The sequence below is a fragment of the Aquarana catesbeiana genome, linkage group LG03 (genome assembly GCF_042186555.1).
Source record: "Aquarana catesbeiana isolate 2022-GZ linkage group LG03, ASM4218655v1, whole genome shotgun sequence".
Taxonomy (NCBI): Eukaryota; Metazoa; Chordata; class Amphibia; order Anura; family Ranidae; genus Aquarana; species Aquarana catesbeiana.
The window spans coordinates 623,688,187-623,713,290 of record NC_133326.1 but is presented as its reverse complement, the minus strand read 5'-3'; the positions used below and the strand labels follow the sequence as shown (position 1 = coordinate 623,713,290).

Below are 25,104 nucleotides of genomic sequence, written 5' to 3'. Positions count from 1 at the left end.
AAAAGTATGTGAAAAGTGTGGCGTGCATTTGTATTAAAATCCCCTTTACTCTGATACCCCTAACTAAAATCTAGTGGAACCAATTGCCTTCAGAAGTCACCTAATTAGTAAATAGAGTACACCTGTGTGTAATTTAATCTCAGTATAAATACAGCTGTTCTATGAAGCCCTCAGGAGGTTTGTTAGAGAACCTAAGTGAACAAACAGCATCATGAAGGCCAAGGAACACACCAGATGGGCCAGGGATAATGTTGTGGAGAAGTTTAAAGCAGGGTTAGGTTATAAAGAAAAAAAAAATATCCCAAGCTTTGAACATCTCACTGAGCACTGTACATTCTATCATCCGAAAATGGAAAAAGTATGACACAACTGCAAATATACCAAGAAATGGCCATCCACCTAAACTGACAGGCTGGGCATGGAGAACATTAATCAGAGAAGCAGCCAAGAGGCCCATGGTAACTCTGGAGGAACTGCAGAGAACCACAGCTTAGGTGGGAGAATCTGTCCACAGGACAACTATTAGTCGTGCACTCCACAAATCTGGCCTTTATGGAAGAGAGTGGCAAGAAGAAAGCCATTATTGAAAGAAAGCCATAAGAAGGCCAGTTTGCAAGAAGCCATGTGGGGGGACACAGCAAACACATGGAAGAAGGTGCTCTGGTCAGATGAGACCAAAAGTGAACTTTTTGGCCTAAAAGCAAAACACTATGTGTGGTGGAAAACTAACACTGCACATCACCCTGAACACACCATCCCCACCGTGAACCATGGTGGTGGCAGCATCATGTTGTGGAGATGCTTTTCTTCAGCAGGGACAGGGAAGCTGGTCAGAGTTGACGGGAAGATGGATGGAGCCAAATACAGGGCAATCTTAGAAGAAAACCTGTTAGAGTCTGCAAAAGTCTTGAGACATACAGCCAGAGCTACAATGGAATGGTTTAGATCAAAGCACATTCATGTGTTAGAATGGCCCAGTCAAAGTCCAGACCTAAATCCAATTAAGAATCTGTGGCAAGACTTGAAAATTGCTGTTCATAGACGCTCTCCATCCAATCTGACAGAGTTTGAGCTATTCTGCAAAGAAGAATGGACAAAAGTTTCACTCTGTAGATGTGGAAAGCTGGTAGAGACATCTCCAAAAAGACTTGCAGCTTTAATAGTAGTGAAAGGCGGTTCTACAAAGTATTGACTCAGGGGGGGCTGAATACAAATGCACACCACACTTTTCACATATTTATAATTTTCCTTCCACTTAACAAGTATGTGCCACTTTGTGTTTGTCCATCACATAAATTCCCAATAAAATAAGTTTATGTTTTTGGTTGTACCATGAAAAAATATGTAAAATTTTAAAGGGATACGAATACTTCTTCAAGGCACTGTAAGTATGACATGTCTGTTATAATAAAAAAAATCGCTTTAAGGTGAAGTGGTTAAAGCTCACAGCAGAAAGCTAAGACAGACAGCTCTTGCAAATTGAATACAAGAAATACAAGTCGTTTCTATATGGCTTTATTTATGAAACAAGTTTTTTTTAATTATACATTAATATATATATATATATATATATATATATATATATATATATATATATATATATATATATATATATATATATATATATTTATTTAGTTACACGGTATTCCTCTCAGTGCAAATACAAAACCTGTTATTCCCAAGACAGCTGCATGTGTTTGAGTTTCAGGTCCTTACTGTTGCTATGGTGATACACAGAACATTCATCCTCTTCATTACGGGTATTTCAAGAAAATTATCTTCAGTTTTGTAAATAATGATTTTTTTTTTTTTTCCTATTCACAAATCCTTTAATTGGACAGTCACGTTTCCTGAGATAAGGTTTTTTAAATTATTATCCTGGTAAGATAATCATACCCCTTCTGTATCAATAATTACGATTGTCTGCAGTTTTCCCCGAGACTATGACAAAGATTGATTTATCCCAAAAAAAAAAAAAAAAAAAATCAAGATTTGGCTTGGGTAGAATTAGGTCTTTCAACAGGTTATTAAATCGGTAGTAAACATCACATGGTCATCTATACCGACAGGTAAGCTTATAATATAAAGCTTACCTGTAGGTACAATGAATATTTCTTAAACGTGCACCGCTTAGGAGATATTCTATAGTTCTGCAGCCGGTAATGTCACCAGCACATGCGCACAGTGCTCCGAATTGAAGGCATACTGAGCATGCTGTCAATCCAGAGCACTGTGCTGCGACTGTGACTCCCGTGCGTAACATCAAACGGCCAGAGTCCACAAACCCGGAAGACCGGGTGAAGATCGAAGCCCTGTCAGCAGTGACAGTGCCCCACTGGAGGGCTTAATTTTAAGGTATCATAATGTGCTAAAATGTGATGCATGCTAGCACTTTATGTTGTTATTACCGTGCGGGGGGGGGGGGGATTGGGGCATTTTTTAATTTATTTTTTGGCAGACTTAACTACCGCTTTAAATAACAATGGGAGCTCTGTACAAATGAAATAGATTTTGTGTACAAAAAAAATCGGATGTCTGCTTTTTAACTGGGAGTCACCTTTCGCATAATGCGTGCTAAGATCATCACATAGCAATGGTCATGCTGAAATGTCAAATCTTACCAGCAGGTGAAATTTTATGCTGTAGATTCAAGCAGATCTAAATATGGCAAAGCAAAGCTGGGCAATCCCTGCTTAAAGCGGAATTTTACTCTCTCGAACACCACTGACTATTTTTAATCAATGTGTTGCTAGCATTAGTAAATAGATAGAAAGGTATATCATAGTTACATGTTTTGAAAACTTTTTTTTTTTAACATTTCTTCTTTTACTTCCCACTTTCTTGCCTAGGCAAATGATGTACATCAGGAGTCTTTGGGGGCAAGGGGGGTTTTTCTCAGCTAAGCACACCCTCCTGCCTACATGCCTGAGCTAAGGGCAGATGAATTTCAGGAAGTAAATGCTACATGAATCATCTGCCCTTACTCAAGATGGCCACGACCAGAAATGCTAGGGCAGTGATGGCGAACCTTGGCACCCCAGATGTTTTGGAACTACATTTCCCATGATGCTCATGCAATCTGCAGTGTAGTTGAGCATCAGGGGAAATGTAGTTCCAAAACATCTGGGGAGCCAATGTTCACCATCCTTATGCAAGGGGATGTTTTTCAAAGCAATTTCACAGCACAATAAAGCATGGAGACTTAGATGGATGGGTGTGTTTGCTTTAAATATTAACAAAGTAATTAAAAGAAGTTATTGGTTTGTGGAGCTCAGATGCAGTGTAGTTCCGCTTAAATACTATAAAACAGCCAAAAGCAAACATATATTTTGCCCTGTGATCCCCCTTTAAATGTAAAACCCAAATCTGATCAGATTGGGATGTCACATTCCATCTATTTAAATGAGAATTTTATGCTACGATCAGGATGCCCACAATGCACAGGTTCTGACACAAAATTGAGGTTTTCTAAAAATGAAAGTCATTAGAATGTGGTACGTTTTCTGACATTTGAACAGGAAACGCACAAAGACTTGGATTAATAAATGAGTTTCCTAAAGCAACTTTAGCTATCATTAAAACAAGAAATTAAGGCCCCCTGCAAAGTAAACTATTAATACCGGTCCTGCTGCCCATGCCACCAAACTCCACAATGTTGAAGAGATAATCTTGCTAAAAGATATTCAGCATTAGTTGGATGTCTGGTCCTCCACTACATATTATGGCTGCTTCTGCCACCCCCTATCCTATAGTGATGTAGGGTCTAGTGGAGGAAACTACAGAGCTCAGCTGGGGACAACAGCATTTAACATCCCCAGAAGTGCTAAATGCAGAAGATCTTTGAGCAAGTTCTCTCTTAAACCAAGCAGAGGTCAGCAGCATATGCAGCAGGACAGCAAAGTATTAACTGCTTGTTTTGCAGGGAGACTTTTTCATCTCCATTACTAAGTCCTGGGAGCAGGGTGAAACGCGTCAGTGCATGGCTCAGACAGAGTCTGCTGAGGCTTCTATTACTCTCACGACAGATGGCTTTGCATATTGGGTGTTAACTGGGATACTTTTTCTGCCTTACAGTATGTATTGAGTCAGGGCAGATTCTTATCTAGCCTGCACCCACACAGGGATCCACCCGAACAGGGCTGTGCAAGCTTGAGCAGAGACCCTAAGCTTTTTCCAGATTTACAGGGACTTTTTAATGTATTAAAAAGCAACAGGAAAAAAAAAATCACAATACAGAGGATATAATATATGGATAGAAAGCTTATTTGACAAAGATTATGATGTGCACTGGAAAGCATCAAGGGTTCAAATGCGATTCGCAAAATTATGAGGCAGGAAAATTCATATAAGTGTGTGCAACCAGGTTAAGAATGGCAACCTTTACAAGGGCTCTGGCATTTGAATGGGACTTTCCACAGGCTGGAACTTTATTTGAAAGATCCTGTATCATGATCGAGGTACCAGGCCAATCACTGGATCCACCTAATTTCACCCAAATCTCTTTTTTTTTTTTTTTTTTTTTTTTTTTTTTTGACGATAGTCCCTAATTGGGAGGTACCCACACTGGCCTTTTTGTTTTTTTTATTGTACAGTCCCCCAAATAAAATGAGACATTAAATCATTTACATGTGACTCTCACATTTCCAAAACTTTAAAGTATGAATGTATTGCACATCCAAAAATATGCAGAGAACACAAACACTTGTCATGCTAGGTAGCCACAGTCATAGAACGGTTTTTAATGGCAAATAAAGTCTTGTGGTTTTGGTAATGACTGCAGTCAGTGGCAAAGTTTATCTTCAAATGGCTTTAAGTAATTAAAACCTGTGAACTCCAAAATGGCTTTATTCTACCTAGAAAAAAAAATAGTTTCCAGAAAAACACAGCGTTTTTCCTAAAATATTTAGTTCTTTACGAAAACATCCACAACCTACAACGAATTTCCATTGTAAATATTCTTCAAGGTGACTCAGTGATGGTCCATGGGTGCTGGAGGTCCAATTATTCCAGCAGGGCATCCGAAAGGATGTCTTATTTTTCTTTAAATAGGTGGCTTACCCCTTCATCATATTTTTGGCATGTTAGGTACCCGAAGACCATGCCATTTTGTATGTCGGCTGGCCAGAAACCTCTTGGAATCCAAATAAACCTTTATAATATAGAATCCTTTACTTCTGCTGCATGAAATCACAAACCCTTCCGCTCTAGCCTCTCCAGAATCAATTGCAGCTTCCTCACAGCTTCTTTCCGTGCCTGACGAACACCGTCCTGACCACCAGTTTCTACAGAATCTAATTCTAATAACTGCTTTGTTAATAACTCTTCTAAACATCGGTAACTCATGTCAGTCTTTCTACCTACAAACTCATCCACCTCCTTCTCCAGTTCCACCACCTTTTCCAAGACTTCGCTGATCTTCACAATGCCAGGATGGGCGCTTGAAGGATCAGCTGGAGAAGCATTAGCTTCTTTGGCTCTAGGACTGGTTTCTTGGTTTGAAGGATCTTTCCGGTTGTACATTTGAGGAGAGGCGCTGTAATGAGGGTTGGGTGGGGCTATCGAGGCAGGTGGGTTAGGCTTGGGTTCCGGTGTTGGCCCTGGTTGAGAGATATTTGAGGGGTAGCCAGGGTAGGGCCTTTGATGGTTGTAGTTGGATGTCTGAGGTGGATCCTGAAATAAAAAATTAAGATGAAAAAAGAATTATACCAAGAATAAACACAAGCTTTCTCATTATTGTTGCACATTCATCATCAGAAATAAAACTAGCCCTGCACAGAAGATGAAACTAAGACATCACAGACTAACTACAAAACGCTTTACCCTTCCATAAGTCAAAAAAAATATACCAATGCCTATGTGCATGGGTGACAATTCTGGTAATGACATTTAAGGTTGTGAGAAAAAGGTTGGGAACTCCCTAGTAAATTATCTAAATTTCTCTGGGAATGGTTCATAAGATGTTATTTAATGTTATTTTGAGTCATAAGAACAGTCATAAAGACATGCTTATTTAACAAAAGAAAACAAAGCCTACTTGGTGCTCTTAGACCATTTTCCCTGGCAAAAGAAAACTTTTTTTAAATTGATACTAAAGTCTCTTTTTTTGTTTTTGTTTTGCAAAGAGCAGCCTAGATCCTCCTCTTCTCAGGTTCCTCCCCCCCTGTTGAGTGCCCCCAACAGCAAGCAGCTTGCTATTGGGGATCCGAGCCGTTGCTGTGTGTGTCTATTCAGACACGGAGCAGTGGTCCCATCCCCTCTTTCTCCTCACTGACTTTGATTGACAGCTGTGGGAGCCAATGGCGCTTCCCTGCTGTCTCAACCAGTGAGGGAGAGTCTCAGACAGCCGAGTCTCTCGTGCAACATCGCTGGATCGAGATGGGGCTCAGGTAAGTATTAGGGGGGCTGCTGCACACAGAAGGCTTTTTATCTTAATGCATAAAATGGCATGGGATGGCACAATAAGTGAGTAACTCCCCATTCCTCTGACCAGTAAACTGCATAGTGTGCTACACACTGCAGATAGTGTCAATAAGAGCCAGGAATCGGTGTACACATACACATATCTTATCTATAACACTGGGCCTGTTAGAGGCCAAGGTTTCAACCGTCACTGTGGGCATACCCCGAAAGGATCTTCAGAGTCTTGGCACCAAAGAAATGGACTATGGCCCTGGAACTACACATGTTGCACTGTATGCCTAGGTGACACCTAACACCGGATCCCGTGCAAGCAAACATTACAGGCCATGCCAACAGAGTGGAGTCCAAGTACGGTCCCCAAGGTACCTGATCTGGGACCTGCTGGATAGCTCTGGGGCTGTATGGTGTGCTGTGTGGGTGACCATAACAAGTTTAGTTTGACAGTGACCACGTGAAGGTAGCTACATATAACCCATGGTCTATGAATACAAAGTCCTCTGTCATATACTGTAAGATTAAAATTAAATCATTAATAATGTATTTGGGTATAGTGTTCTATGACAATAGTCAAACTATCACAGCACTGAAAAGCTAAATATGGCCCGGTAATGAAGGGGTATTACAGGATGTTACTCAATTGGTTGAGCTTTCCTGTGACATGTGTAATTAGCCAAATTATCTGTAGTTACCGTATACTGTCAAAAGTATTGTGACGCCTGCCTTTACATAAACTTGAATGGCATCTCAGTCTTAGTCTGTAGGGTTCAATATTTAGTTGTTCCACCCTCTGCAGCTATACCAGCTTCAACTCTGCTGGAAAGGCTGTCCACAAGGTTTAGGAGTGTGTCTATGGGAATGTTTGACCATTCTTCCAGAAGCACATTTGTGAAGACAAGACGAGAAGGCCTGGATCACAGTCTCCGTTCTAATTCCTTCCGAAGGTGTTTTATTGGGTTGAGGTCAGGACTCTGTGCAGACCAGTCTAGTTCCTCCACCCCAAACTCGATCATCTATGTCTTTATGGTCCTTGCTTTGTGCACTGGTGCGGAGTCATGTTGAAAGAGAAAGGTGCCATCCCTAAACTGTTCCCACAAAGTTGGGTGAATAAAATTGTCCAAAATGTTTTGGTATGCTGATGCCTTAGGAGTTCCCTTCAATTAAACTAAGGGCCAAGCCCAACCTCTGAAAAACAACCCCATACTATAATCCCCTCCACTAAATGATTTGGACCAGTCCATAAAGACATGGATAAGTGAGTTTGGGGTGGAGGAGCTGGACTTGCCTGACCTCAACCCGATAGAACACCTTTGGGAAAAATTAGAGCGGAGACTGCTCATCCAACATCTGTGCCTGGCCTCACAAATGCGCTTTTGGAAGAATGGTCAAACATTCCCATACACACACTCTTAAACCTTGTGGACAGCCTTCCCCGAAGAGCTGAAGCGGTTATAGCTGCAAAGGGTGGGCCATCTCAATATTGAACCCTAAGGACTAAGAACTGGATGCCATTAAAGTTCATGTGCGTGTAAAGGCAGGCGTCCCAATACTTTTGACAATATAGTGTATGTGAAAACCAGGAATGAGATGGGAGGGGGCTGAATGCTCTCATGCAATAGTGTGATCCACCCATTTTGTAGAATCCTGATGCTCCAGATCATACAGAGCGTACTGTATCTATCGCCAGATAAATATCCCAGCAAAACGCTGACGTCAGCAATACACATAAACAAAGATGAGTCATTGAGTAATGTCATCACGCTCTTTGTGAAGTTCTGAAAACAGGAGAGAGCAATTGTAGGAGGGGTGGCTACGTCATTCCCATGAGAAGTCTTTGTTCAGACAGTCAGCCAGATACTTAGGACAGTTAAGAAAATAAACATGACATTCTGCACAAGGATTATCCACTTTTTAAGGGTGGCTACACATCTCCTGATATGTGCTAGCAACCTAGCCGATAAGAATGTTTACAACAATATGGTTGTGTAGGTGTTAAAGAGGAGCTCCACCCACCTCTGCAAAAATTAAAAGCCAGCAGCTACACATACTGCAGCTGCTGACTTTTAATAAATAGGACACTTACCTGTCCTGGAGTCCAGCGATGTCAGCACCACAGCTGATCCTTCCCCATTTATTATCAGTATGCTGCAACAGGGCTGAGGAAGGAGGAGTCTTTTTTTCCCCCAAAATGCATTGGCTTGATTAAATTTTTGCTACTCTCAATCGCACATTTCATCAGTTTTGAACATGAATTGAAAAAAAAAAAAAAAATAGCATGGGGGGTCCCTCCAACCCATACCAGGCTCTTCGGGGCTGGTATGGATTCTGAGGGGAACCCTATGCCAAAATGAAAAAAAAATGAAAAAATGAAAAAAAAAAAAAAAAGAAAAACAAAATATATACCAGATCCTTGTTTGAGCATGCAACCTGCCAGGCCAGAAAGGAGTGCTTTAGGGTAAGGGGTGCTCCACCCTTTCCCCAAAGAACCTTGTCTCCATTATCATGGGGACATGGGTCTCTTCCCCACAACCATTGGCCATATCTCAAAGCCTCCTTTAACAGATCCCACCACTGCCCTATGTGAATTAGTATGGGGTACATTGTAAAAAAAAAAAAAAAATCTGTCAAAAATAAAAAAAAACAGTGACAGTTTGACAATTCCTTTATTAAAAAAAAAAACAATGTCCCTGCAAAGTAAATCCAGCGTCAATCACGATGAACGCCACCGACGACCCAAAAAAAGCCCCATAAAAAAAAAAAAAAAAAAAACAGGTCTGAACCCGATGCCAGCTACTGCCGTCTAACAGCTGCGCTGACTCCCGCTGCAAAATAAATGAAGGGGTGGTGCCACCCAGTGACATCACAGTGTGGGTCCCCTCCCCCTTGTGACATTATGGACAAGGGGCTGAGTTGATGACATCACGAGAAGGTGGGGGACATCCAGTGACACCCCTTGGTTTATTGCTCGCCCCCCCTTTCTTGGCCTGTCAGCCTGCATACACAGATAAGGTTCTGGTGTCGATTTGGGGGGGGGGGGGGGGGTTAAGTTCCCCTTAAAATCCATACCAGACCTACTGGTATGAGATTGGGGGGAGGGACATACCCCATGCCATTTTTTTAAATTTTTTTTTTACATTTTGCATGGGGTTCCCCTTAAAATCCATAACAGACTCAAAGGGCCTGGTATGGATTGGGAGGTACCCCTACACAGTTTTGTTTCTCAAATTTTATTGCTGGCGATTCTTTGGTTTACATTCAGCTGTCAGTGGGAAGCCGCTGACAGCTGATGAGTCATCGGTTGTTAGGGACACAGGGACCAGCTTGCTGGCCTGCTCCTTAAGCACGTGGCGTCTGCGCTATAGCCAAATGACGGCCACAGCACGGACCTGAACTTCCGCCTTATGACGTCCTCCCCTTTGCACGCTGAGACTCAGGTGATCACAGATCCGAATAAGGGCCCGATCCCGGCCCCTTACGATGTGATCAGTTGTCAGCCAATGACAGCTGATCACGTGATGTAAACAAAAGCTCGGTAATCTTTTTTTTTTTTTTCACCAGTTTATGTGCAAGGGACATCGGTCCCGAAGAGGAAGGAGGCACATCTGCCTCATCCGTGCCCACAATTACCGCCTGCCAGTGCCCACCTATCAATGCCCATGATTGCCACCTATCAATGCCCACAAGTGGCACCTATCAATGCCCAGCAGTGGTGCCAATCAGTGCCACCTAGCAATGCTGCCTATCAGTGTAACCTACCAGTGCCCATTATTGCCACCCATCAGTGCCCATCACTGCCACCTATCCATGCCCTTCAGTGCTGCCCATCAGTGCCGCCTTATCGGTGCCCATCAATGCAGCCCATCGGTGCCCATCAGTGCAGCCTCATCAGCGTACATCAATGAAGGAGAACAATTACCTGTTTGCAAAATTTTATAACAAAATATAAAAAATTTTTTTTTTTTTTTAATTCGGTCTTTTTAAATTTTTTTAACAAAAAATAAAAACCGCAGAGGTGATCAAATACCACCAAAAGAAAGCTCTATTTGTGGGAAACAAATTATAAAAATTTCATTTGGGTATAGTGTTGCATGACCGCGCAATTGTCATTCAAAGTGCATCAGCGCTGAAAGCTGAAAATTGGTCTGGGCAGGTGGGGGGTTTAAGTGCCCAGTAAGCAAGTGGTTAACAACCAGGCATTGTCAAGATTGCCAGCGGCCGCCTGCTCCTAAAATTTGTATCTAAATCGCAGCTGAACAGCTACTTTGGAAATTCACAGTGAAAACGGACCTTAAGTTTGCACAGCACATGCGTGAACCTGGCCTTAAACTATGGCCGCATCCGTTTAGATGCAGCCACCGTTGAGCTGACAATTTTCCATCTGTCTTCTTTTTTCCGTCAAAGGGCTTTTTGTGTTAGATGTGCACATTCACAGCTAAGTTGGAAGGGCTACTACACAGACATTAAGATTTTATTAACAGTGTCATCCCTGATACATTAGTATGCAATGCAGCTCGGCTGAGTCACATACTACTGTTTACCTAAGTATATTTGCTACAAACCTTTCCATGTAATTGTATATATCTCTTTTTTGCTATTTACAATTTTATTGTACATGTACAGTGTATAGTAAAATACTCTTTTTACTATATTAACTGGTTTGCCTATAAAATCCAGAGGGGTATTACCGTGCCTTACCAGCACTAGGTTCTTCTTTTTTCTTGTTTCCAAACGTTGATATGAGAAGATCCCTGGCTTACTGGCAGGACATAATGAGACATGTAGTTCTTCCACAATTGAAGATAAACATCTAAAGCTTTCTGAACATGGCTTTCAGTGCTGCCTATCAGTGCCGCCTTATCGGTGCCCATCAGTGCAGCCTCATCAGCGTACATCAATGAAGGAGAAAAATTACCTGTTTGCAACCTGTGCTGGCTTACCTTCATATCATAAACTCCTGGTGGTACGTCTCCTCCTGTCCATGGTGGTCTGCCACCAGCCATATAATGGCCGCTGTTTGGGTTGTGTGGAGGAGGGGGTGCTGGGGGCCACTGGTATGGGTTGTGGGCTCCATACATGTTCCAGTTTTCATTTTGTGGGCTCTGTTGAGGCATTCCCTGAAAAACGAGATATCTTGCTATCTTTTACCAGTGCAATATAAAAAGGAGGCATTTTTATTACATCTCCATGTTCATTGCAATCAAGAACAAGATAAGTTCTGCCCAGTCTTAAGCTGGCCATACATTATACAATTTTCTTATTCAATTTCCTTTAGATTTACCTTCCACAATGTAGTGCAAGGGCTTGCCTGATTGCATACAAATTGAAAAATTTAGGTTTGACCTCATATTATATGGTTTTGGCAAACTAAAGGAAAATTGTACAAGAAGATTGTATAATGTATGGCCAGCATTACATGCATTTTCTCGGGCAAAGTCATTAGGAGTAGTTATTAGCACTTATGTTCTTCCAAGGACCTGCCAGAAAGAGAGCTGCCAATTAGGTCAATGCCTGTTCAAATCAGACTGGAACTAGAGGGAAAACAAAAAAAAAAATGACACACATGCTGCAGTCTCAGCATTAACCACTTGCCGACCGTATATCCTACACATACGGCGGCAAGGTGGCTCTGCTGCGCCAGACACGTACCTAGTACATGATCCGACACTTCTGGGTAGGTGGCACGCATGCACGACGCCGCTGGCCCGCTCCCGCTGATTATACACAGCGAGGGCTGATCTGCGGGTATAGCAGACTCTGGCAGGCAGAACGACAGCCTGCCTATGTAAACAAGGCAGATTGCTGTCCTGTTAGTAGGGAAGGCATGGATCCTGCATTCCTACTTTGACAAGGATCCATGTCTTTCCCTAGTAAAAGCACCTCCCACACAGTACAAAAGCACACGCTAGGCACACAGTTAACCCTTTGATTGCCCCTGATGTTAACCCCTTCTCAGCAAGTGTCATTAGTACAGTGACAGTGCATATTTTTAGCACTAACCACTGTATTAGAGCCACTGGTTCGGACACTTTTGGCGCGATTTTGGGACCATTCACATTTATACAGCGATCAGTGTGATGAAAAATGCATTGATTACTGTGTAAAAGTGACTGGCAGTGAAGGGGTTAACCACTAGGGGGCGCTGCAGAGGTTAATTGTGTCCTAGGGAGTGACTCTAACTGTGGGGGGGATGGGCTACGTGTGACATGACACTGATCACTGCTCCCGACCACAGGGAGCTGTGATCAGTGTCAGTGTCACTAGACAGAACGGGGAAATGCTTGTTTACATCAGCATTTCCCCGTTCTTCCTCTCCATGAGACGATCGCGGGTATCCTTGCGGACATCGAGTCTTCAATGCCGCGTCTTAAATGGCAACGTACAGGTACGTTAATATGCCTGTACGTGCCCTTCTGCCGACGTATATTGGCGTGAGCCGGTCGGCAAGGGGTTAAGCAAGCCATATGCAGATTGAAATTCAGCTCGATCAACTTCTGTCAAAAGAACATGTTGCCGCTATCAGAATACAAATGTCCCAATAAGGGGGGATTTCTCCATCTACCTCGTATGTGTAGATGGTATCCACCATTCGCGACTTAGATTTGTCAATTCCCAGGAGAATTCAGGCCATCCTGGATGCCAACACCATATAAATGTAACTATTTTGTTCTCTTACCATACTTGTTTACATCATTTTGTCCAACCCCTGTAAGTATAAACACGTTTGTCATTTAAAAAAAATTTGAAAAAAAGTTTAGGTTTACAATCACTTAAAAGCGGGACTTCACCCATTTTGACAAGTTTTTTTTTTTTTCCTGACCTTTATTTTTCTGCAGTTTGGTCCTCCCCTCAATGCAGGTCATTCCTCTAGACAATGACGTGCACAGTGCTCGCTGGGCCTCCTGGGATATGCCCGTCTCTCATTCAGTATGTTGGGAGCAGATAGGCCTAGTGGCGCCACCGGCACGTCACTGGGAGGCCCCACCGACTGAACCCGGAAGAGACGGCAGGCTTCACTAGGCGGTGTATGTTGACAGAAGAATGTCAGCGGGACAACGCTGGATCCGGTGGCTGGGTGAGTATCTGAACTGTGCTTACAACCCCACCATCGACTTCAGTACAACCAGCCTGCCAATAGATGGATCAATTCGATCAATCTATTGCCGACTTTAACCTTTAAAGCTGATCTCCAGCTTTTAGTGAAGTTTGGACCAAGCTGGTCCATATAAACTATATACTTCACAAAGACATGAGCAGCTCTCAGTGCTGTCTGACCTGTATGTAGCCACAGCTACAAATAGTAAACGGCACTGTGTCCAGGCAGCAGGATGGGAGTCAGGCTGAGCGCTGCTCATCCATTTATAGGAAGCTTTGTATTCGCTCACTGAATACATGGCTTCCTCTGATTGAATGAGGTGGAGATCCTGGTGTCATCCTCCCCCCTCTCCGCCTTAACCAATCAGAGGAAGCTTTGTATTCAGAGAATACAATGCTCCTTGTGAATGGCTGTACAGCGCTCAGCCTGACTTGATTTTGCTCTGGGAGAGGGACAGGAAGTTTGCGTCTGGAACATAGAGCTGTATACTGAATGTAGCTGATTCTAATACAGTCAATACAGCACTGAGAGCCGCTGTATGTCCCTTTACCTGTCCTACCCACCACCATCTCCAGTGACCACTCCATCTCTGTATAGGCTGCAGCACCACACTCCACCTCCTGCTTTCACTGGAGACGCTGAGGGCAGTGGGAACCATAGGCTCCTGCTGCTGTCAAACACCTGTGGGGAGGGACCAGGGGTGTGGCTTATTGGCTCTGTGTGTATCTATGGACACACAGATACAATATGAAAATTTGTTTGGACCAGCTTTGTCCACATTAACTATTTAAAGTTCACATTTAAAGCAGGAGAATTAAAAGTGTTAATCATAGCACCAATATTGAAGATGCCTTTCACATGGTGGGTCAAATGCTACCTTTAAAGGGGTTGTAAAGTCAGAAGGTTTTTTTTTTTTTTTTTTTATCTTAAAAGAGAAGTATGGGATTTTTTTTTTTATTTCATATTCATACTTAGGTGAATGCTGCATCTGTCCCCCACCGCCTCTTAACTGAGAACCGAGCAATTGAACACCGCTGATGGCTCGGTTCTCTCACCTCCTCCACGCTCATTGGAGGCGGATCGAGACTTCCGAAGTCGGGATGACGCGGTACCTGGACTGATCTTGGTGACGTCAGCAGAGAGTGGACTTCAGACCACTCTCTGCTGAAAAGGGTTCACAGGAGTGCAAAACTAATTGCACTCCTGTGACCCATAGGAGAAGCCCAGCCAAATGAGCTCAGGCTGGACTTGTCTTTTAATGTATTCTATGCATTAAGATAAAAAGCCTTGTGTGTGTGTAGCGGCCCCCCTAAAACTTACCTGAGCCCCCTCTCTGTCCAGCGATGTCCACGAATGTCTCAGCTGTCCGAGATTCTCCCTCTTGATTGGCTGAGACACAGCAGTGGCGCTATTGGCTCCCGCAGCTGTCAAAGACAGCTAGCCAATTAGGAGAGAGAGAGAGAGAGAGAGAGAGAGAGAGAGAGAGAGAGAGAGAGAGAGAGAGAGAGAGAGAGAGAGGGGCCAGGTCACAGCTCCATGTCTGAATGGACACATGGGGCTGTGACTCGGCTCGGGTGCCCCCATAGCAAGCTGCTTGCTGTGGGGGCACTCAACAGACGGGAGGGGTCAGGATCGCAGAAGAGGGACCCGAGAAGAGGAGGATCTGGGCTGCTATGTGCAAAACCACTACAAAAGAGCAGGGAAGTATAACATGTTTGTTATTTTTATAGGGAAAACAAACGGAACTTTACAATCACTTTAATTAGTCTTGGGGGTCAGTTCTTTCACTTGTATAAATTAACGAATATAATGACCATGTGGGACAAGGCATCTTATGGAGTTGGCCTTGTAAAAATGACTAATACCTGTGAGGACAGAATATTTTTTCTTTATAGATATTCAGGTATTGTCTGCGTACAAAGGTCATGCCTGTTGCCATTTTCAGTTTTACAATAGGCATGTGTTAAACGTTTCACTTTTATAACTGGCACAGCAGAGCTCAAACTAGTGGGAGGAGAGAGGGAACACAGGAAGCCAGCCAGTTGTGCTGCAATGCTCCAGTACCAACAAGGGTCATAAGGATAGGAGGTGAGAGAGGATTGCTAAGGAGATGAGCCCAGCAGTCTGTGCTTCTACTTTCACTGTCTAATCATGGGCTGGGGGAAAGACAAGACCAGTAAATGTTACTTGAAGTGATACTAAAAGATTTTTTTTTTTTTTTTAAGCAAAAAAAAAAAAAAAAAAAAAAAAGAAGATTTTATCTAGTTATCTCCTCTTTTAGAAGTCCCCACCAGGGCTGTCTGCTCCTCCCTCCTCTAGGTGTATACTTAGCATGTCAGGTGTTGAGGTACCGTGCACACGCTCCAAAGCCAGGCTGTGTGTGTGTGTGTCAGCTGTGTGTGTCCATAGATACACACAGCGCCAAGAAGCCACACCCCTGATCCCTCCCCTAAGGCGTTTGACTGGCAGTAGCCTATGGTTTCCACTGCCCTCAGCGTCTCCAGTGAAAGCAGGAGGTGGAGAGTGGTGCTGCAGCCTATACAGAGATGGAGTGGTTACTGGAGATGGTGGTGGGTAGGACAGGTAAAGGGGTGTTTTTTTTCAAAAACAAAAACTGTAGCTGCTGACTTTTAATAAACAGACACTCGCCTGTCCAGGGATCCAGTGCTGTGCTTAACCAAGCTGTTTGTTCCACCGGGTTTCCGTCCACCCACAAGTGGAACCTCCGCTTATACGCTTCCTCCCCCCCTCCGATGCTACATTTGGCACCTTCGCTGCCCCCCCCCCCCCCCCACACACACACACCTTCCAGGCAGGGCTGTGCTGTGTGACAGAGCTGTGTAAACCTTAGGACTGGGTGGAAGGAAATACAAGTCCTTTAGCAGGTAAAACCATTTCAATATATGAGTGTTATGTGTATTAATTGACTTTATATCAGCCTCTTTTAATCCCCTGTACAGCTGCATTCAGATTGGGAGAATGAGAGGACACCACTAGGTGCTCTGCATGCAAATATGATAAGGAACAAGGTGACAGGAGGAGGGGCAAATGGAAAGTAAAGGAGAACCAGTCCATCTCCTGCTGCTCCTTCACTGTCCAATCAGCAGGCCGTATTACTAACTGCAATAGAGACAGTGGTACAACCCACCTGGTTGTGCAGGTGAAATAATTATGTGTATAATTCAGCTTTATGTAGTTGTTTGCCTTGAGTTTATCTTTAATTGCTTTTTGGATGGACAAATCTTTAGAATTCAGAAAGCAGCTGGTTCATGCAAAAGATATTTCCAAGAAAACAAAGAGATATATTTGTTTTTAACGACGATAATAGAAAAAGGAACAAAAACATTTTAGATGCATTAGACAACTTCTTTGCTGGATTGACCCAGTCCACTCATGCATAATGACTTACACATACAAATATTTCATATTACAAAGAAAGCACCTATGACAAACGTATCAATGTCAGTCTAGAAAAGGCAGTCGTTACTCACCGGAGGAGCGGGGTATTGTTGATATTGGGGAGGCTGTTGAGGATAACCCCAATGTGAAGGGGCTTGCGGTGCACCGCCTTGTTGTTTATAAGGATCCACAGTATAATGAGGCTGCGTGGGAGGAGGAGGAGGAGGTGGTTGATAATAGGGATTGGGTGGGTGAATGCCAGGATAAGAAGGATTCATTGCAGACTGACTATAGGCTGGTCCATATGAGCCATTGGCATAGTGCTCCATACCCTGTGAAAAAAAAAAAACCCCAAGCCATTCACCTCATCATATTATATAATTTTAAAAAAAGCCACCACATATATTTTGTCTTCTGTAAGCAAACCACGATAAGGGGGATCCCTACCCCATGTCCTGTATAAAGGATCCTCCATTTACATATACATTTATCCTTCTATCTGGACAAGCTTAGTATTTCAAAGAAATGAAGACAACAGGACAAGTCTCCAATATGGAGCAGAAGAGGTTGGTCATATTGTGCTACTACAAGTAACAGGTAAGTGTACATACCTGTCCTCCAACTGTGTAATTGGGGGGATAAGGAGGTCTGGGTTGACCTGCACAAGACCAGCCACTTGGATCATACCCTGAATATGATGTGTTCTAAAAAAAGAGAAGGAGACATGTCTTTAGGGCTGAGCTTTATTACTGCATTTGAAAATATAAAATACAATAGAAATACAAGCACAGTAAATACGATGCAACAATTCAGAAAATTGATGGACTAAGCTTAGTATAGTATATATATATATATATATATATATATATATATATATTTTAAGGCCTCATGCACTGTACACTGCCTGTCTGATGACATTTCTTGGTTGAGCTGCTGCTGCATACAGCTAGCCATTGAGATGCAGTAGAAGAGACAGTTGCCGGCTCACTGACGTATACTCCTAATTCACACCATTTTCATCTGGAGCATACGCCACGGAGGTCATTTACGTAGGCTCTGTAAAATGTACTGCTGAATGCATGCAGTGCTTTTTTTCTGCATCAAAAACGCATTGAAAGTAGATTGAATGGGTTCCAATGGCATAGTTCACACCAGTGCAGTGCACTCCAGTGCTTTTCAGTTCCAGAAAAAAATAAAAGTAAGACATGCTGCTGGAAACGCATCAAAAATGTGCATGCAGAAACGCATCCAGAAAGAATCTGGAGGACATTTTTGTGGTGTGAATGGGCACTAACAACTTTCACTCAACTAAATGTACACAACTTTTTTTTTTTTTTTTTTTTTTTTTACAAATAAACATTTAACAGGTGACAAAGGATTCCCAAAGCTCTATTGATTAGATAAAGGGACAGCACAGCAGAGCTGCCTGCTCATAGGTACAATCTGTCCATAAGGGAAGGAGTCACCATTGACACCAAGGTGCCAGGTAGAATTTATGTAGAACTCCCAGGCTTTCCCTGAGCTGAAAAGGACTTTAAAATGTAAAATCTTAATAGGAATAAAGTGATCAATAAATTTCAGCCAGTGCTTATGAATGATTTCTGACTTGTAATACCCATACTGCCTAGTACACACACACACACACACACACATCACTCCAGGCTTCTTAGAGAACCCCTCTCGTATATCCTCATTTGCCAGGATCTTGCAAATACTTGCTTGTTGGAGATTTTCAAATCTGGCATTAAACTGAACCCATCACATAATCGAACAATACTAGCAAAGTAGAAGCTTGGTGGCTATGACAGAAAGTGATAGGAAAGGCAACAATTTATTCCCCAAGCAGGAGGTAAGGAGAAATCTCTCAATGGGGACACTTGTTTGGGTGACAACAAGGGGGATCTCCCCTCATTTTGGAGACATTTCCACTCCCTGTTGCACTTTCAGGGCAGGAAGTGAAGGAAAGTCTCCCTTATGGGGGCACAGACAGCAAAGAAACATAAGCCTGACCTAGAAGCAAAAACCCTAACCTACCCAAAACCCACCCCAAAAAAGGTTTTGGCTAGAGATACATTTTAGGGAAACCCAACTTTAAAATGTTATTTTCATCTCAAAAGCAGACCATAAACAAGTCAATGAACATAAAAGAAGAAGACATGACTAGCTTATCTTGTTGAATACACAGGGAACAACAGACGACTTGTGACCTTACCTTGGAGGTGCATTACAGGGAAGTGTCTTATTCAAATCTTTTTGCACAACTTAAACAAGCATGAGTCACCGAGTGACGACACCGCGCATGTGGTTAAGGCTGTGTTAACGGGCGACGCCACTGGAGGAGGAGTGCTTGTATCATCATGCAAGTATATACATAAAGACCTGGACAGATACCAGGATCAGCTAAGGATGACGGCATGCAAGGTTGTGTAATGCCCTGACGCACATCTATAGGAACATTTCTGAACCACAAGCTGCTACTGCATATAGATCATTTCAGGAGACACTGTGACCTTGAACATTCAAAGAAAAGCGAGACAGCATCTTTGTAAAGTCCCCATCACCCAATACTTGCCCTGGCAGCACTTCTTCTATGCTTCTCCATGGTAGCCAGAACTTAAATCCTCAGTGTCAGGTGCTATGGGGAGCAATGATCTCACTCCCTTGGTCAACACATGCCTTGCTATTACTATCATTATTATTTTCATTTGTTTTGGCAACTACACCTGAACCATTGGTTACTCTCTGCCATTGCCCCAGTGCTGGAAGGGTGAGGGTCTGTGGACTTCATCTCCCCTTGTCTGGTGAAACAGTGGAATGCCATCGATTTGATTTTAAAAAAACTTTTATTCAGCGGCTGTTTTTGTATATTTTCTATGCATCTATAGGTCAGTGCTCAGAGTGATTCATGTTATGCATTGATTTGATTGAGGACTATTGCTATACTAATGTTGCACTTTCTATATACAGTGGGGGCGGAAAGTATTCAGACCCCCTTAAATTTTTTACTCCTTGTTATATTGCAGCCATTTGCTAAAATCATTTAAGTTCATTTGTTTTCCTCATTAATGTACACACAGCACCCCATATTGACAGAAAAACACAGAATTGTTGACATTTTTGCAGATTTATTAAAAAAGAAAAACTGAAATATCACATGGTCCTAAGTATTCAGACCCTTTGCTCAGTATTTAGTAGAAGCACCCTTTTGATCTAATACAGCCATGAGTCTTTTTGGCAAAGATGCAACAAGTTTTTCACACCTGGATTTGGGGATCCTCTGCCATTCCTCCTTGCAGATCCTCTTCAGTTCTGTCAGGTTGGATGGTAAACGTTGGTGGACAGCCATTTTTAGGTCTCTCCAGAGATGCTCAATTGGGTTTAAGTCAGGGCTCTGGCTGGGCCATTCAAGAACCGTCACGGAATTGTTGTGAAGCCACTCCTTTGTTATTTTAGCTGTGTGCTTAGGGTCATTGTCTTGTTGGAAGGTAAACCTTCGGCCCAGGCACTGTGTCTGGTATAAATCTCGAGGGGGAACTCCACGCCAAATTTGAAATAAAAAAACGGCATGGGCTGCCCCTCCAAGAGCATACCAGGCCCTTGGGTCTGGTATGGATCTTAAGGGGAACTCCCTACGATGAAAAAACGGCGTGGGGGTCCCCCCCAAATCCATACCAGACCCTTATCCGAGCACGCAGCCCGGCTGGTCAGGAAAGGGGGTGGGGACAAGCGAGCGACCCCCCCCCCTTCCTGAGCCGTACCAGGCCGCATACCCTCAACATGGGGGAGTGGGTGCTTTGGGGTAGGGGGGCGCCCTGTGGCCCCCCCACCCCAAAGCACCTTGTCCCAATGTTGATGAGGACAATTGCCTCTTCCCTGACAACCCTGGACGTTGGTTGTCGGGGTCTGCGGGCGGGGGGCTTATCGGAATCCGGGAGCCCCCAAATCCCGGCCCCCCACCCTATGTGAATGAATATGGGGTACATCGTACCCCTACCCATTCACCTAGGAAAAAAAAAAGTGTCAATAAAAAAAACACACTAGACAGGTTTTTAAAGTAATTTATTAGGCAGCTCCGGGGGGGGGGGGGGGGGGGGGGGGGGGGGGGTGTCTTCTTCCGACTTCTCCGCGCTCTCTGGCCTCTTCTCCACGTCACATTGCCATCATGCCCCGGGACTGTGACGTCATAAGGGGCGGGGTCACCGGGTGACATGATGAAGAGGCCAGAGAGCGCGGAGAAGTTGGCAGAGACCCTTGAAGTTGGAAGAAGACCCCAGAGCTGCCTAATAAATTACTTTAAAAACCTGTCTAGTGTGTTTTTTTATTGACACTTTTTTTCCTAGGTGAATGGGTAGGGGTACGATGTACCCCATACTCATCCACATAGGGTGGGGGGCCGGGATCTGGGGCCCCCTTATTAAAAGGGGGCTCCCGGATTCTGATAAGCCCCCCGCCCGCAGACCCCGACAACCAACGGCCAGGGTTGTCGGGGAAGAGGCCCTTGTCCTCATCAACATGGGGACAAGGTGCTTTGGGGTGGGGGGCCACAGGTCACCCCAAAGCACTCACCCCTGCATGTTGAGGGTATGCAGCCTGGTACGGTTCAGGAAAGGGGGGGTCGTTCGCTTGTCCCCACCCCCTTTCCTGACCGGCCGGGCTGCGTGCTCGGATAATGGTCTGTTATGGATTCGGGGGGGACCCCCACGCCATTTTTTCGGCGTAGGGGGTTCCCCTTAAAATCCATACCAGACACAAGGGCCTGGTATGCTCTTGGAGGGGCAACCCATGCCGTTTTTTTATTTAAAATTTGGCGCGGAGTTCCCCCTGAAGATCATCTGAGCACAAGTCGAATGCCAAAGTCGGATCATGCAAGACGGCGATCCGACTTTAATGATAGTCAATGGGCTGAAGTAAGATCAAAGTCGAACCAAACTAGTACAGGGAGCATTTTCAAAGTCGGACCGACTTGTGTCGGACCAGTTAGGACGGCTCTCATAGGGAAACATTGATTTTCACACGTCATGCGACATGAGCTCCCAATGTCAGAGTGTTTGTCGCACTAGTGTGAACCAGGCCTCAAAGACGATCAGAAGAAATAGACAGCACCTGAGTTAAATATATGAGTGTCACAGCAAAGGGTCTGAATACTTAGGACCATGTGATATTTCAGTTTTTCTTTTTTAATAAATCTGCAAAAATGTCAATAATTCTGTGTTTTTCTGTCAATATGGGGTGCTGTGTGTACATTAATGGGGAAAAAAATGAACTTAAATGATTTTAGCAAATGGCTGCAATGTAACAAAGAGTGAAACATTTAAGGGGGTCTGAATACTTTCCGTCCCCACTGTATAGTTTGCTACATTCACCTGCCTGAAGAAGAAGGTGGTTTCGAAACACGTCAGATGCCTTTGTGCTAATGTACAAACCAGCTTGGAGTTAACTACGATTGCAAACTACTATACTGCAGCTGCTCTTGTTTTTACTGTCCGTGTACAATAAAGAAATTCTTTTAATGTGAACTGGTATTATGTATTATCTGGTAGCCCTTAAAGCGGAGTTCCAGTCTTTTTTCAGTTTATTAAAAGTCAGCAGCTACAAAAAGTGTAGCTGCTGACTTTTAATAAACAGACACTCACCTGTCCCACAGTCCAGCGATGTAGGCGCCCGAAGCCTCATTCATCTCCACCTCCTCTCCATTACTACTGTGACAGATTGCGACTTTACAGCCGGTCGTGAGCCGCGCTACGCTCTCCTAGTTGCCAGGCAATCTTCTGGGATCTGTGACGAGTCCCAGAAGATTGCAGAGAGGGAAGGGAGAGGAGGAGTCGCCTAGGCAGCCAAGCAATGGAAGGAGGAAATGGGACAAGAAGTCCCTGTCAAGCCAGGTACTCACTCCCCCCCCCCCCCCAAAAAAAAATTACATGCCAAAGTGGCATGTAAGGGGGCAAGCAGTGCTTAAAGCGGAAGTTACACTTTTGGGTGGAACACCGCTTTAAAGTCCCCTTATGTCAATGAGAAGGTAATCATTGTATAGGCCTAGCAATAGGCTGCTAGAACCACATTAGGGTTGCCACCTGTTCGGGATTCACCCGGACAGTCCGGGTTTTGAATCATGTGTTTGGGTTTCAGGCAGTCTAAAACTCAGACACATTATTCAGACCAGACTACAGCTCCCCCAAGTAACCAAGACAGTCCCACAAAAATCTTTTTCCATCCAGGAGCTGCGGGTGGCTGTCTGGGGGCAGGATTGGCATCACTGGGAGGGCAAGGCAATGTCATCAAGAGAATTTGGCCACACCCACGGTTCGCTGCGGCATGCTATGCTCACCGCATTACCACTCTTCTATGGGAACCCAAAGGTCTCCCAGGTCGCTAAAGTGTTCGGGTTTGGCTTGAAGAAAAGATGGCAACCCTGGATCACATGCTCCCCGTCATGAAAACACTGGGTACGGTCACTGTCTTCAATGGAGACATGAGCGGTGCCAAGGTGAGCATCAGGGTTTTGGGGGCGGGGGGCTTTTACATACACACTGTCACTTTGCAAAGTGATAGCGTCTCTTTAAAAAGTGTATCTGAGCACCACAAACTGAAAACAGTTTATTCATTTTTAATATTCAAGGTAAAGTCAAAAATCCATCCATGTCTCCATGCTTTACAAATCACTTTGGAAAACACTCCGTAACTTTCTAGCCGCAGTCAGTAAGGACAGACGAGTCATGCAACGTTTACTTCCGGCAATCCATCTGCCCTTAGCTCAGGCATGCAGGTAGGAAGGTGTGCTTAGCTGAGAAAGCTCCTCCTCTCCTCCACCAGATTAAAAAAAAAAAAATAATGCCCATGAAGACCCCTGAAGTCAGCATCTGAATCACCTGCTGGTGGCACTGTTCTTTCCAAGGAGATGGCAGCTCCAGTGTAGGGCTGGGAGATTTTCTAAGAAAAAAAAAAAAAACACTCGATTCACATCGAGTTTTTTTTTTTTTTTTTTTGGACACCGCGCCGGCCCTGAGGAGCTGCGGGCAGGAGTTTTTAGGCGAGGCTGCGGCTTCGGCCTAGTCCGCGGCATCCGGCCTCGTGGACTAGGCCGAAGCCGCGGCCTCACCTAAAAACTCCTGCCCGCAGCTTCTCAGGGCCAGCGCGGTGTCAGCGACGTTCCTAGGGAGCTGCAGGCAGGAGTTTTTAGGCGAGACTAAACCGAAGCCGCGGCCTCGCCTAAAAACTCCTGCCCGCAGCTCTTCAGGAAAAAAAAATCGATTTGCATAAATTTTGAATCGATTTAACCTCTCAACTTGATTTAAGATTTGAATCGATTTTTTCCCCAGCCCTACTCCAGTGTCCACCATCGGGTGTCTCCCAGCAGCTGCCAGTTTCCAGTAATCAGTCTCCATCTGATTCTGGCTGCTGATTTCAGTCCTCCCCTCTTTGGTGCCCCCTGCTTTAGTGATTTGCTGCTGCCGCCAGGCCTAGTTTCCAGTAATCCCGATCTTGCTCCTGCCTTGTACCCTGTATCCCACCGCCTTGTACCCAGGGTGGATTGGATTTAAATCAAGCCGATTTAAATCACTAGTAAAAAGGCTTAATTTAAAATCAGAATTTTTAAAGAGCAACTGTCATCTCTGTCCCGCAGCGGCTCCTCTGACCCGCTGTTGACTCACCGACAGTCTCATTCACATTAATGGGATGGCTGGTGATGCAGCAGGGACACAACAAGGTGAGGGATGTGGTGGCAGCAGGCGAGTGGATGCCCGCTAACAGGCGCTGCCATGATGGATCTAAAATGACAGGTGCTCTTTAAAATGTAAGGACTCATTCTTGCTGGTAGTTACAATCTTTAATATTTGTAAACAAAACAAAGATTTCCCATTTAGAATAATAAGCTGTCATGATAGTAGATCAGTGATATCAGAACCGATTCAATCATACAGTTTGTAGTGTACATGTATTTGCAAAACAATGGGATAAAGGAATATTCCTGAACTTATATATACATAATCTCTATATATTTGATTTTTATCTACCCTGCTTGTACCTGCTCTTCCTTGTTTCTGACCCCAGTTTTGGTTCCCCCTTTCCATCTGTTCCCTGCATCTCTGGTTTACCTTATTTGTTCATTTTTTTACATATTGTATATAGTATCCTGTTTGTTAGGGTTATTAGTCAGGCATTCTGTCACTGGGATTTTTGTTCATATTACGTTTATG

The 25,104-nt window shown here is 44.0% G+C and overlaps 1 protein-coding gene across 1 annotated transcript in view; it reads right to left on the bottom strand.

Moving 5' to 3' along the window:
• Window positions 1–1,552: 1,552 nt before the first annotated feature.
• Window positions 1,553–25,104, bottom strand: part of BAG4 (BAG cochaperone 4) — a 36,972-nt gene continuing 13,420 nt past the window's right edge. Inside the window, exons 2-5 of the mRNA XM_073622363.1 lie at window positions 17,521–17,613; window positions 17,002–17,241; window positions 11,355–11,531; window positions 1,553–5,670 (exon numbers count right to left, since the gene is read on the bottom strand). Of these exons, the coding sequence (XP_073478464.1) occupies window positions 5,188–5,670; window positions 11,355–11,531; window positions 17,002–17,241; window positions 17,521–17,613 (993 nt within the window). The 3' untranslated portion in view covers window positions 1,553–5,187. The remainder of the gene's footprint in view (window positions 5,671–11,354; window positions 11,532–17,001; window positions 17,242–17,520; window positions 17,614–25,104) is intronic.